This window comes from Takifugu flavidus, chromosome 9 (genome assembly GCF_003711565.1).
Source record: "Takifugu flavidus isolate HTHZ2018 chromosome 9, ASM371156v2, whole genome shotgun sequence".
Classification (NCBI taxonomy): Eukaryota; Metazoa; Chordata; class Actinopteri; order Tetraodontiformes; family Tetraodontidae; genus Takifugu; species Takifugu flavidus.
In genome coordinates, this window is record NC_079528.1 from 422,461 (window position 1) to 434,973 (window position 12,513).

At 46.0% G+C, this 12,513-nt stretch overlaps 3 protein-coding genes across 3 annotated transcripts in view; 2 read left to right on the forward strand and 1 right to left on the reverse strand.

Annotated features, from left to right (window-relative positions):
* Nucleotides 1-578: 578 nt before the first annotated feature.
* On the reverse strand, nucleotides 579-1,484 carry tmem126a (transmembrane protein 126A). Its single transcript, XM_057043372.1, has one exon. The coding sequence runs from the start codon at nucleotides 1,356-1,358 to the stop codon at nucleotides 741-743; it is 618 nt and encodes a 205-aa protein (XP_056899352.1). The 5' UTR covers nucleotides 1,359-1,484; the 3' UTR covers nucleotides 579-740.
* Nucleotides 1,485-2,000: 516 nt separating this feature from the next.
* On the forward strand, nucleotides 2,001-7,117 carry clk4a (CDC-like kinase 4a). Its single transcript, XM_057043357.1, has 13 exons — nucleotides 2,001-2,195; nucleotides 3,252-3,412; nucleotides 3,586-3,823; nucleotides 4,413-4,515; nucleotides 4,768-4,834; nucleotides 4,908-5,024; nucleotides 5,099-5,265; nucleotides 5,342-5,436; nucleotides 5,515-5,644; nucleotides 5,718-5,800; nucleotides 5,871-5,950; nucleotides 6,035-6,125; nucleotides 6,204-7,117. Exons 2-13 carry the CDS (start codon nucleotides 3,252-3,254, stop codon nucleotides 6,378-6,380), a joined length of 1,509 nt encoding a protein of 502 aa, XP_056899337.1. The 5' UTR covers nucleotides 2,001-2,195; the 3' UTR covers nucleotides 6,381-7,117.
* A 579-nt stretch (nucleotides 7,118-7,696) lies between these two features.
* The window catches only part of col23a1a (collagen type XXIII alpha 1 chain a), an 81,407-nt gene continuing 76,590 nt past the window's right edge, over nucleotides 7,697-12,513 (forward strand). The window contains exons 1-2 of the mRNA XM_057043373.1: nucleotides 7,697-8,397; nucleotides 8,851-8,920. Of these exons, the coding sequence (XP_056899353.1) occupies nucleotides 8,089-8,397; nucleotides 8,851-8,920 (379 nt within the window). The 5' untranslated portion in view covers nucleotides 7,697-8,088. The remainder of the gene's footprint in view (nucleotides 8,398-8,850; nucleotides 8,921-12,513) is intronic.

The following is a 12,513-nucleotide window of genomic DNA, read 5'->3' on the forward strand; positions in this document are numbered from 1 at the left end:
TACATACATTTTGTATTGTATTAAAGCCATGAGAGACCAAATATGTTCAAGAAACTTTTGGATGCTTCCTAAATGAGCTCAGATGCTCCCCCAGAGTCAGAGATGATGATTTCCAAGTCTACATTATTCGATACAAAGATGGTTTCAGGAGTCCAGATATTCCAAGGTCACTAGTTTGTCCAATCAAAGATGAACATTAACTTGTCCTGTAGTGGTCTGCAAATCTGTCAGAGAAATTTGAGAGAAACATTCACACATCTTTGACAAGAAAGCTGTTCCTGACTATATCACGTGTTTGTAATTTGTATCGCTCTCTGGGTTTTATCGATTCATTATCTCAGCTTATTTTTAAATAAACTGATATTTTGCCTTTGCTATAAAAATAATTGTATAAAAAATACAATGAACAGAAAATCACATTTTAGTTTTTCTTTTACTTAAATGTGTTTTATTATGCACTTGATGTTTCAATAAGATTTTACAGTCATCTTTATAATAAATGGTCAATATTTATTCATATCTCAGATTCCCATGCCTTTAAAACCCCATAATGTACAAAAACACAACAAAATGCAACATCATTTTTTGTACTATTCAAACTTTAATGTGACAAAATGTAATTATTTTACAGATTCTTTTCCAAGAGCAGCATATAACAGATATTAATATTCATTTTTTGAGGCGGATGGATAGCTGTAGAGCCTATAGATCACAAGCCACAGAAAATTAGTGACTACACTTCAGTCCTTGAGTTCCTCGTCAGGAGGACCAGAAGTCATCTGGAACAGCATTGTGTACGTTTCGAAGTTCCTGGAGCTCAAGTAGGTTCCAAAAAAGGCCTGAAGCACCATCACCGCTCTCATTCTCCTCAGGACCGGCTTGGAAATGTCCACCCAGAACCGGATTTGATTGCCCTTCTCGGGCAAAGGGGTTGTTTGGTACCTGGCAGCGAGGCCGAGATTGACAGGCAGCGCCAGGAGGATGGGATAGAGCCCACCGCCCACCACACCGATCAGAGCGCCCCGCATCATAGCACAGGACGGACAGTTGAGATCGGCGGACATGAGGGGGGTGGACACGGCCGCGCTGTAGAGGGCAAATGTGGTGAGGAAGGGCAGCACGGCCAACGGCATGCTGGAAGAGATGGCAGCCTGTCTGACATGCAGAGTTCTGCGGTACAGGCTGTTCGATATCAACCCGGCCAGAGCGGCGTTTCCCCCCAGGTACACAGGGGCGTACATGAAGAGATTCTTCTCAATGTCAGGAAGTCTCTCAAAGTTCCTGGACAACATTTCAACAATCGCTGCTCTTCGTAAAGCATTTGCAGAGGCGGCGTCCTTCCGTGTATTATCCGACATTTTCCCCGTTAGTGCTGAAATAGACCACTGTTTACAAAAGGGAGAACGTCCAGACGAAAGGGAGTCGGGTATGCAGACAGGGCGCAGACATGTTTTACCCACAATGCAAAGCGCGACGGCGTCACGTGCCTGGTCACGTGCCCTACGTCAAAAATGTCGTTTCCGTGTCATTTCCTTTCTTTCGTGGTTAACTAGTGTGACGCATTTATTAGGCAAATTGTTGTGATTACTAATAAATTCAAGTTTTCGTTTTAACGAATAAATTGTAAAGATTACGCGGCGGATCTGTCTTTTTGTCGATTTCTTAGGATTTCTTTTGTTTCCGCTCATTGTAGGCTATTAAATAAACTATTATCAATTCCGCCAGGGAGGGGAAGTGACAGCTGGCGTTTGTCAGCAAACTAAGAGAAACAAAAAAGGAACTGATAATAAAATAAAATTAATAATTAATTAAATAATCCGGAAATGTTGATAATTGGCGAATTGGCTTTCATCGGGAAACCTATGTTCTGTAACCTTGAACATCCTGAACGCTGTATGTGCTTTAATGTTTTTTTTCCCTCAAGTTTATTTTATTTTTTAATCCGCATTTGATTTTGTAAATACAAGAGGTTGAAGAAACATGAATATTATGTTCGGTCTGCCATGTTAGGGGCGGGGCCATGACCGGGCAAAGTACCCGTATGTGTCTTTTCGGGAACATTCGAGGAAAACAGTTTTCTGTTCGCCATCTTTGCTGAGGACGAATTTAAAGGATCTTGATTTGCGCTTGTTGAATTATCGCATTTCATATTGACGAATAATCAGGTTTTCTGCGCGACATACGTGCTGGATACGGTGAGGTTACTTTTGTTCAAATTCCAACTTTTATCTGCGCAAACTGTCGCGTTGTACTTGGCGTTAGCCGGTTAGCTCCTGCTAACAGCGACGTGTCGCCAAACATGGCGTCGACGTATCTGGTTATGTAAAATTCGGTCTCGGTCGGACTGTTTCAAAAGTTCTATTGACGTATTGCGGTTTGGAAGGACGTTTTAGCCTCATTTGTTTCATAAAGTTAGGTTTAATGTTAAGAGCGTGTGACCGAATACGCGATCATTAATGGCATCGCAGCAGCTGCTAAAATGGCTAACACGCAAAGGGTGGCGAGGCCTCAGAAAAGAGCCGTGGCTTCAAAGCCAACAATCAAATAATCTGCGGCTTTTATGTTCGAGTTGTAATCTTAATATAAATTGTTTGTAACAGTGCGTTTCCAATACATTTCCAGGACTTAATAATCACTACAATTAGCAGCGTAAACACGCATCACTAAATTTTCTTTGTATAAATCCAATCTTACAAATCGCTTCATACTAGAACTACTCCTCCACCAGCGAGCTAGCTTCGCGGAAAATACTCTTTTTAACATCCTATTAATGATCAACGTTGAAACCTTATTTTACAGTTAGGAAACATTGTTTGGACGCTGCACAGCCTGTATACGACTGCTGCAACCAGTCAGCAAATATGGTGAGACATTCAAGTTGGTGCAGAGGGACATGTGCACACTTTCCGTTTCACTTGAGGGTCTCTTTTGCTCGGTCGGATCCTGAAGTTGTTGCAAACGCGTTTTGATGGTCAAATGGTCGTTAGTTTGAGTCGATTTTACTGGGGAAGCTGGAGTCATACGCGATTGTTTCCTGGCTTTATTATTGCACATGCTCCAGGGTACAAAGGTGATACACCCATGTACTTGATGGTTGAACGGTCTGAAGGGCTCAGAAAAGTGTAGTGGATGGCTTTTGACTGTTTTTGCACTCCGGGGATTTCAAATAAGTTCTTAATCAGTCTGTCTTGACAATCAAGTTGACTCCAAAGTGTGTTTGATTATAGTTTTGTTCCTGTTTTGACTTTTAGATGCGCCATTCAAAGAGGATGCGCTCCCCTGGAGTGTGGCTGGATGAATACTGCTGGGAAGAGAGAATAGACTTTCATAAACGGAGACGGCGGGATTCACACAGCAGCGAGAGAGAAAATAGAGCCAGAAGAGCCCCCCATCAGCACAGGACATATAACGGGTAGATATCTATTTATTTGGTTTCAATACCCAATTTATGAAACTTGTTCATGTTCGTCGGCATAAATATCATTATTGCAGATGTATAAGGACAGAGTTATCATTTAACTGGCATATATTTCTTAGGCCTTATTTTTTTAACCGCTGCACCCCCGTGTTTTTATTTGATTGCAGACATTACTTGGAAGCTCGCAACTTAAACCAAAGGTTGATGTTTTGGGAAGGACACAATATGGACATTGCCTATGAAGAGGACAGTCATGATAGCTTTGCCAAAGACAGAGACCGCGACTGGCACCACTACAGCAAATCATCTGGATGTAGTGGTCGGAGTGGCCGCAGCAGGCGTAGCAGCCGCCGGCACAGAGACAGGAAGCAGCAGCGTAGCCGCTCTCGCCTCCGGTCCGCCTCGGTATGAGCCCCTTCTTCCTCCTCCCTCCCTTGTTCTGTCTGCACCAACACATGGGTCTTTATCACTGGTGTTTAGCCATTGCTTAACACCATCTGTCTCCATCAGCTTACTCTACACATCATATGAACATAATTTCTAGTTAAGGGATGGGGAATTTTGAGCTCAGAGTACACATTTCAGTAGTTGTTGATTTGCAAAAGGACAGATTTTGTTTAAAAAGAGTTAAACCAGTAATTAGTTAGGTTGCCTGATACATTTGCTATAGTAAAGTTACACAATCACATGTAGAAAGTTTTTTTCCCTGTGCTATTCAGAAAACGTCTCTCATCTGAAAATCTTGTTGCCATGTTTTTCTTTTGTAATACACACTATGTGGTGGCTGCCGCCCAATTTCTCTGACGGGGCTGAATTTGAATTTGCTGCTCCGTCCATTCGCCTGGTGGTGTTACTGAACGGGCCGAATCTATCCACCCTCTACCGCCCCCCCTCGGCCTGGTTGAATGAATGACGATGTCGCGTTGTGGTGGCCTGGTGCTGGCTGACTGATGGGTTGTTGGTGTGATGGCGGATTGCGGCGTTTCCGATGCAGAGGAGGAGCCGTCACCGCAGGAGCAGGAAAAGATCCAGGAGTTTTGAGGATGATGACGAGGGTCACCTCATCTATCACATTGGAGACATGCTGAGAGCCAGATGTATAGAATATACCCTTTTTTTTCTACTGTTCTTCTTGTCTCTCGCTCTGGTTTTGTCTGGTTTTTATTTCCAAACATTAATTTACCGTCGAAGTATTTGCGGCAATAGATTAAATCGTTGCCTTAGATCCTGCTTGTCATAATAAAATTATCAATGTTTAGTAAGATGATAAATTTAAAAATTTAGGAAGTGACAATGTCTGATACGGCGCCATTGCTGGTGTTCTAACTTCACTTCTTTATTTTCTGTAGATGAGATTGTGTGTACACTAGGAGAAGGTGCCTTTGGGAAGGTGGTTGAATGCATTGATCATAAATAGTAAGTATGATTCTCAGCAAAAAAACCTCCTGTTTATATTTGTGAAGTTAACACATGTGACAACTCTCTACAGTAAAGATGCCCATGTGGCTCTGAAGATCATAAAAAATATTGATCGTTACCGTGAGGCTGCTTTGTCAGAGGTGCAGGTGCTGGAGCAGCTGAAAGCTCTCGACCCTGACAAAAGATGGTGAGTCGAGCGGTTCCTCTGCACAGGTCGCCTCAAGTCTCTCACAAACTAACCTTTACTTTATCGCTCTCAAGGTCTTGTGTGCAAATTCTGGACTGGTTTGACTACCACGGCCACATCTGTATCTCCTTTGAGTTGCTCGGCCTCAGCACCTACGATTTCTTGAAGGAGAATAACTTTCAGCCATTTCCAATCAAACAGATCAGGCACATGGCGTACCAGATCATCCAAGCTGTGCGATGTGAGTTAAGGACACCTCTCTGTCTCCGTCTGTGTCTTCTTAACCCTGCTTTAACATAACTGGACATTTCTTCCAGTTCTTCATGAGAATAAGTTGACCCACACAGACCTCAAGCCTGAGAACATTCTCTTCATCAAATCAGACTACGATGTGAAGTATAATCGTGACCTGGTGCGTACCCCGAACACGTCGCCAAACTTGGTGTTATTTTGCTTTTTTTAAATAAAGACTTTTATGATTTGTTTTCAGAAACGAGATGAGCGCACCTTGAAAAATCCAGATGTGAAGGTGGTTGACTTTGGCAATGCCACTTACGACCACGAGCACCACACCTCTGTTGTCTCCACGCGCCACTATCGGGCGCCCGAGGTCATTTTAGGTACGTGGCTTTTGTTGGCCGGCCGTGTTTTGTTGTGTAGGTGATGATACTTCTATTAAGATGTGTTCTCCAGATTTAGGCTGGGGTCATTCCTGTGATGTCTGGAGCATTGGTTGCATCCTCATTGAGTATTATCTGGGATCTACCCTCTTCCAGGTTGGTGGGAACCGGAAGCAATGTGGTATATTAATTAGTCAGCGATCATTTATACTGGTTTCTCATTTAGACCCACGACAGCAAAGAACATCTGGCCATGATGGAGAGAGTCCTGGGCCCCATTCCCACACATCTCCTGCAGAAAACTAAGTAGGTTCAACACAAATGTGCCTCTCTTTTGTTCTGAATGAACCCAATCAGAGCAGTAACGTTGCGCGTTCTGGCGTTCGGCAGGAAGCGGCGTTTTGTCCACAGGTCCAAACTCGACTGGGATGCTCATGGCTCCTCCGGGAGATACGTCAGGAAGCGCTGCAAGCCCCTCAAGGTCAGAATTCTAACCCCCAACATCTTTTTTTGCCACTCATCTCTGGTCTCGGATACTGACCGTGTCCTTTTCCGTCAGCGTTACATGACTTCCGATAACAAAGACCACGAGCAGCTGTTTGACCTGATTGAAAAGATGTTGACCTACGACCCTGCCAAGCGCCTGACTCTAGATCAGTGTCTCCAGCACCCCCTCTTCTCCTGCTATCACCAAAACAGCACCAACGACACAGAGGATCAAACAGTGGAGCTGTAGCCGTCTGAGCGGCTGCCACGGTCAGGACTGGGCTGTCGACACGGCCGTGTTCCCGGTGCTGCTCATGGGCACCTATTTCCTGGCTCTCAGGAACCGTGTACCTAATCTGACTGTATCAGTCAAGCGTTTAGCCTTGTGTCCCGTTAAGTCCGCGTGTTTATGATCTCACAGTACCCCTGTTGGGCATTCTCGCCGTTGGTGCTCTTCCTCTTCCCCTGCATTACACATTACTTGTTAACTCTTGTCCAGTACTTTTGAGTTTGTTGTTTTACCTCCACACTGGGAATTGTATGTGAGCTGAGACTGGTAACAGAATATAAGCCATTGCTGACAGGTGATTGGTTGCTAGGGAACTAACACTTTTCACCCCGAATATACAAATGAAGATAAAGTGACAGTTTATAGTAGCAGCCCATTTAACTTTTGTTTTTTCTCTCAGAAGTCTTTTTATCTGAACATTTTTTTGGACTTCCTGTTGTCTATTTTTTTTCTTACCCTGCCATTATTGCTGTTTATGTTAAGTCCGAAGAGCAAAGACCAACGCGAGTATGTTTCAAACTTGTTCTCTTCTTTGTTTCGGGTAACTGGAGTAAATTACTTTGTCTTACTGTAGCCTGTTAATTTATTAAACATTTTCATGGTGTTAAAAAACAATCGATGGTATAAATTTTTGTAAATGTTTTTCACTGGTGTAACCTTTGGCAGTATGATTTTCAATAAAGGTGAATGTGTAACAAGTTTGAGTCCGCTGATGTTGCGGGACGTGTCCGCACGGCGGCAGTAGTGAGCTTCGGTGCGCACCCAAATCGATATTGATCAGGAATGGAGGGAGGCGTAGGTCGATCGGTACGTGGCTGAATTATATAAATCTGGTTATTTGGCCATGAACCAAAACACCGATATGTAAATGATCAGTCTTCCCGCCCTGGCCCTATTTACCTGACCCCCATCCTTAAGCCCCTCTCGGGGGCACATCGATCTTTCCAGCTGATGGCTGCGCGCTCTCTAATCAGCTCCCGACACACCAGGCTGGCTGACCCACCCCTCAAATCTCATTTCTTTGGCTTTTCAACCCCTAATAAGAGGCCTCATCTTATCGTTTGTGACTTTTATTCTTCTGTTAATTTGTTTTGGCCCATGTTTCCATTCGTGTACAGCACTTTAGAGCTCTGTGGTAAGTTGTTTTTGAAACAGAGTTGAGTTAACTGCGGGGAATTTAAATTACCAAATTATTTCGATGAAATGCTCCCATTTAAGTGGCGAGCGTGAGCAATGGTCGGTTAACTGTCTGACAATCCCAATCAGGGGCTTCTCGAATAAAAGCGTCTGAGAAAACGCTGCCTCAGCGGCGGAGCTCCCCCCGCCCACGTGGTCAGCAGGGCGGGCGCATCTTAAATAGTTTGACGTGCGCCTTTCAGGAGGGCAAACAGTTGTAGCTGCTAGTGGAAATTGAACATCCCTGCCGATCACGGCCGTTTCTGTCCAACAAGAAACGAGAACCAACGAGTTGCTGAAGCCTCTTCTCCAGCTGGCACCGATTGTTGTCACCCGTGCGCGCTGCTGCCTCCGTGCTCCAAGATTGAGCTCAAAGACTTGGACTTAAGAGTTGGGTCTACCGGGGTTGTAAGCTTTGTGTGCCGAGTCAGACTGCGCTTTGGTGGCCGACACCAACAACCAAATTAGTGTTGCATTGCGTGGAACCCCCCTGATGCAGGATTGCGCCATGGATACTGCGACGGATATCATGGATGAACGCAAACCGGTGTGCCGGTGTGCGCCCAAATCCGCAGTCCAGCTGTGGCTTCCAGGTTTCCCCGTCGCTCTGTGTCTGCTGATGTCCCTGAGCTCCGTCACCGTGTGTCTTCTCATGACCTCCAAGACCTACGAGCTGGAGAACAGACTGCAGATGGAGACGAACAAGGCGCCCGTGTCCGAACCGCCACACGCGGCTTTTCTCAACGACGAAGGGACCCTGATTCCAGAGTTGGCCAACCCAGTAGAGCAGCTCGTTGAACAGGTACACGTGTTTGTGACACCTGGTGCTCCTTGTTTGGAAACATTTGTGATAGCTGCGCTGGCTGATCTGTGCGTAAAACGCGCGTAAAACCGCGGGTTTATCCGTTTGGCAACTGTACCCGCTTTATCCCCCATAAATCCCCTTTAATGTGTAACAACCATACTGCTGTGAAAGATGTTCACAGGCTGACCAAAGCACAGATAGATGACCTGGAATGTGTTCATACAATAATGATAAAGTTCCAAACTTATCCAGATCATGGTGGGGTGGATCCATCCAGACTTCTATCTGAAAAAATCAAGTGCTGAACTTATTCTGTAACATAACTAATGTCTAAAGTTTCCTGAAGCTCTTCTGTTGCCCTGAAAATGAACTTGTATTTTGCCCCTTTTGTCTCTTTTCTATTTGCGCGATGAGTTCATTCTCGTGCTGAAACTCTTGCTGTCTCTGCAGAAACTGAAGGTCCTGGTGCCAAAAGTACGGACAACGCGGGAGGTGGGCCAAGAGTGCACCTGTCCGGCAGGTACCTGTCTCACTGCACAACATGAGCACCACTCACCAGAACATCCAAAACAGCGTCTTATGGGATGCAAAAATCCGCTCTCAGTTGGTTCTCTTTGCAGTTTTTCTGAATTCTAAGAAAACTTGTGTCTTTTGTCTGGGTGGAGGATCATTGAGAGCCTTTGAGCCTCCAGAGGAGAGGCTTAAAATCAGCACGCAGCAGATCAGTTTGGGTGCCCGACCTCTGCTCTGAATCCTTGTGTCAGTTGGATGCAGGATCCCTGTGCCAAGAATGGTGTTTTTTTTGGCGCGTGGTGTTCATTACTGGTCTCGCGAGCGCTCCACGGGGGAGAGGGGCCACGTGATCCACGTCATGTTACAAACCGGACCCCCGTTAGGCTTAGATGGCACTTTGCTTCATTGATTTGTGGATCTGTTGCGCCGACTCCAGCCTCATCACAATGTGTCTATTGGTGACGTCCAGTGTTCCATTGTGTTCCTTGGCTTGTCTCCCAGTATTTTAAATACTTCCATAAGAGAAGCAGGAGCTCTTGTGTGGAATGTTTTCCACCAGGATCACTGATGGAGTTTGAATCTTCTGCAGCTCCTCATCGATGTCGCTGCATCTGCTAAATGTGACTCAACAGGGCTGGAATCAGGGGTGCAGCCCGGAGACTCGATGCCCAGGACTGTCTGGCTCTGAGCTCACTGGGTGGCTGTTTATGCAGCTAATCCTCTGTGTAAAATAGTTTTGATGCAGAAACTCGATCCTGCTCATCGATGGCTCCAGTTTGGGCCAATTAAACATTGGAGTTGTGTTTGTGTTCTTGCTGCTGCGGCCGTTGTGCAACTGAACGCCTGAGGTCACCCTGTTTTACCACTGCTCCATTAATCGATGAGTGGATGTTCCAGTTTTATTTTCCTGTAATGTTTGTTTCTTCCCCCTGCTAATAATCCAGATCGGAACCTTTTCCAAGACTTCTCAGGAGGCACCGTGCATTTCTACCTTGTACTGTATCTACGTGACTTATGTCCAGTTGACGTTTCATGATTTGAGCTGTGTCCCATCTGTGTGTTGTGGTCCCGGGTGTGTGTGTGTGTGTGTGTGTGTGTGTTGTGTGTGTGTGTGTGTGTGTGTGTGAGTCCAAGTTGCTGTCCGTGACTCTTTGAGGGGCCGACAGAGGCTCCTCTGTCAACACCACGCTGTAAGAGGAGACCCTCCTCTCACTTTAGTGCCAGCTTTCCCCACCTGAAACTTGAATCTCCCACCAGCGGGATGGCAGGCTGGGGCATTTTTGGCTGTGTGTGCGTGTGTGTGTGCGCGCGCGTGTGTGTGTGAGAGAGACGCGCCGCCGCCAGGCTCCATCTCTGACATTAAAGCCGTGCCCTCTGCGTCGGGACGCTCAACGTTGGCCGTGCGTGGTTACAGGGGGCCAACAGAGGGCAGCACTTCTGCAGTGGGGCCGGAAAAAAATTCTACCGATGTCCTTGAAGCTTGTGGCTCAATGACTCCGTTCTAAGAATAATTCAGAAGGCAGGTCTTCTGGGGGTGGGTGGTGGTGGTGATGGTGGGCGGGGGGGAGACAGGTCTCTCATATCGCCTTAGCTGAAACACTTGAACAGGGACACAACATGAGCAGCACTTGTTAAGGCCGAGGCAAACTTATGGCAGCTCTGCTTTCAAGCTTCAGGTGTTTGCAATTAACACTCGCCTGTGCTTTCAACACACACACAACAGTGAACACACACACACACACACACACAAACATTCATTACTTACACATGAATGCAACACCTTTGGTTAAGTTAATTAAAACCATGTGAGGCCCGTATGTGTCATCTCTGCGGTTTGGATTTAAAAGCTGTTTAACACTGATGTCTGATGCTGGCTTGGGGTGTGTGTGTGTGGGGGGGGGGGGGGGCAGGTAGTTGATGGATTACATGCAACAGTTGACATAAATGAGCAGCTCTATTGAAACATGATGTAGAATTATCATTCAAATGTTGGGCCATCGCAGCAGAGGCTGGGCCACACTGGCAGCCAGCAGCTGCTTTATTCAGCACTTGGTCCACGCTGGGAAAACTTCAGCAGCTCGGGCAGAATTAACTTCAGCTCCCAGCCAAGCAAAGGTGCTGATGTTCCCACATACTTTTCTGCACTTTGCTCAGTAAGTTAAGTACAAATGTGGCTGTTTACGTGAAAGAATTTGGGTCTCGAGGATTCATTTGTGTATTAAGACTTCAGGAGTCGTCTAGATCGTCCGAGTCTTTGGTGTTAGTGTATACGAGGGCAAGAGGTCAGACCTCTGGGTGTGCAGTCAGATCAATTTCCATCAGATAAGAGCTCATAAATGCACTCAACAGGAACACAGACCCCCACGTGTGTGTGTGTGTGTGTTGTGTGTGTGTGTGTTGTGTGTGTGTGTGTGTGTGTGTGTGTGTGTGTGTGTGTGTGTAACCAAGAGAGTGTGGGCACAGTGGGCCTCTTTGATGCATTTTACTTGCACACATACCAACAAATTATTCTCCCCTTTCTAGTGAGGCTATTTAGATTTATAGCAGCTCCAGATTCCGAGGTAATGTGGCGGTTACCTATCCCGGTCCCAACTGTCTGCATCAACAGTCTGTGCGTCACTGCAGTCTTGCTGGTGTTAACCGACCTGTCTGGGGATCGGCCTCTCGCCCAGGAGGCAGAGGGGGAGCTTCACACTCTCCCTGCCCAGTTTCCTGCAGGAGAACGGGGAAAGCCTAGTTTAAGGGAGCTGCAGACTCACAATAGGGCCAACAGGCTCCACGGCTGCTGTGTTGTTTTGGTTTTTTAAAGCTATAATAAATCAGACAGGAGGCTTGCAGCTACGTATACAATCTATCGCCACAGGAAGGGTACTTAGGTCACATAAGATCCATTAATGGCTGCTTTAAAATAATAAATGCAGGAAATTTGTTTTCTTAAATGATGTTGTTGTAGGTTTGTTCTGCTTTAGCTTTGGGCCAGAGGTATTAATATAGTGGAAAACAGCACATAACAAGCTCTGCGTGTGCACATGTGGGAAATCTCTGCTGCCTCTTGGACCCGCTATGTTCTTGCCCCCATGAATTTGGTGCACATGTTTTGGTTTTGTAGTCTGCAGTCATGTGTTTCAGCGTTTGGTTCCCAGTGATGGCTTTGCTATAAATTTGTGGCGTATGAAGTGAGTTATGGAAGGGGGGTGTCTGTTGGCAGAGAAAGCCTCTTCCCAGGGGAGGGAAAACACAATAGAGCCAAATCCTTTGTGTCCTGCTGTGCAGGTGTGTAAATGTTTGTGTTTGCTTGCTGCTAAATTCAGACGATTAAAGCCCGGATGCAGTATGTCGCTGGCAAAACACGTCATCTTAATTCAGATGCAGCCTTTAAATGAGAGGTGCCATCTTGGAATTGCTTCGGTGATGGTGGTTTGGACGGAAATGACCTCATCCTTCCACTTCTTTTGTTGTTTGTAGGACTTGTGTCGGCGTCTGCGCAGCTGCATTACACCCTCATATGGACGGCAGCACCGAGGCGCAGCTGTGCGAGCCGCGTGTCTGCGGGTTAATTTAATCCTTCAGAGAGTCCATTATCCTCTCTGGTCATTGTCA

Bases quoted from the DNA above. Each gene is read 5' to 3' on its own strand.
- tmem126a (XM_057043372.1), bottom strand. From the start codon at position 1,358: ATGTCGGATAATACACGGAAGGACGCCGCCTCTGCAAATGCTTTACGA.
- clk4a (XM_057043357.1), top strand. From the start codon at position 3,252: ATGCGCCATTCAAAGAGGATGCGCTCCCCTGGAGTGTGGCTGGATGAA. The intron at 5,025-5,098 runs GTGAGTCGAGCG...ATCGCTCTCAAG, and splicing joins CTCGACCCTGACAAAAGATG to GTCTTGTGTGCAAATTCTGG. The intron at 5,266-5,341 runs GTGAGTTAAGGA...CATTTCTTCCAG, and splicing joins GATCATCCAAGCTGTGCGAT to TTCTTCATGAGAATAAGTTG.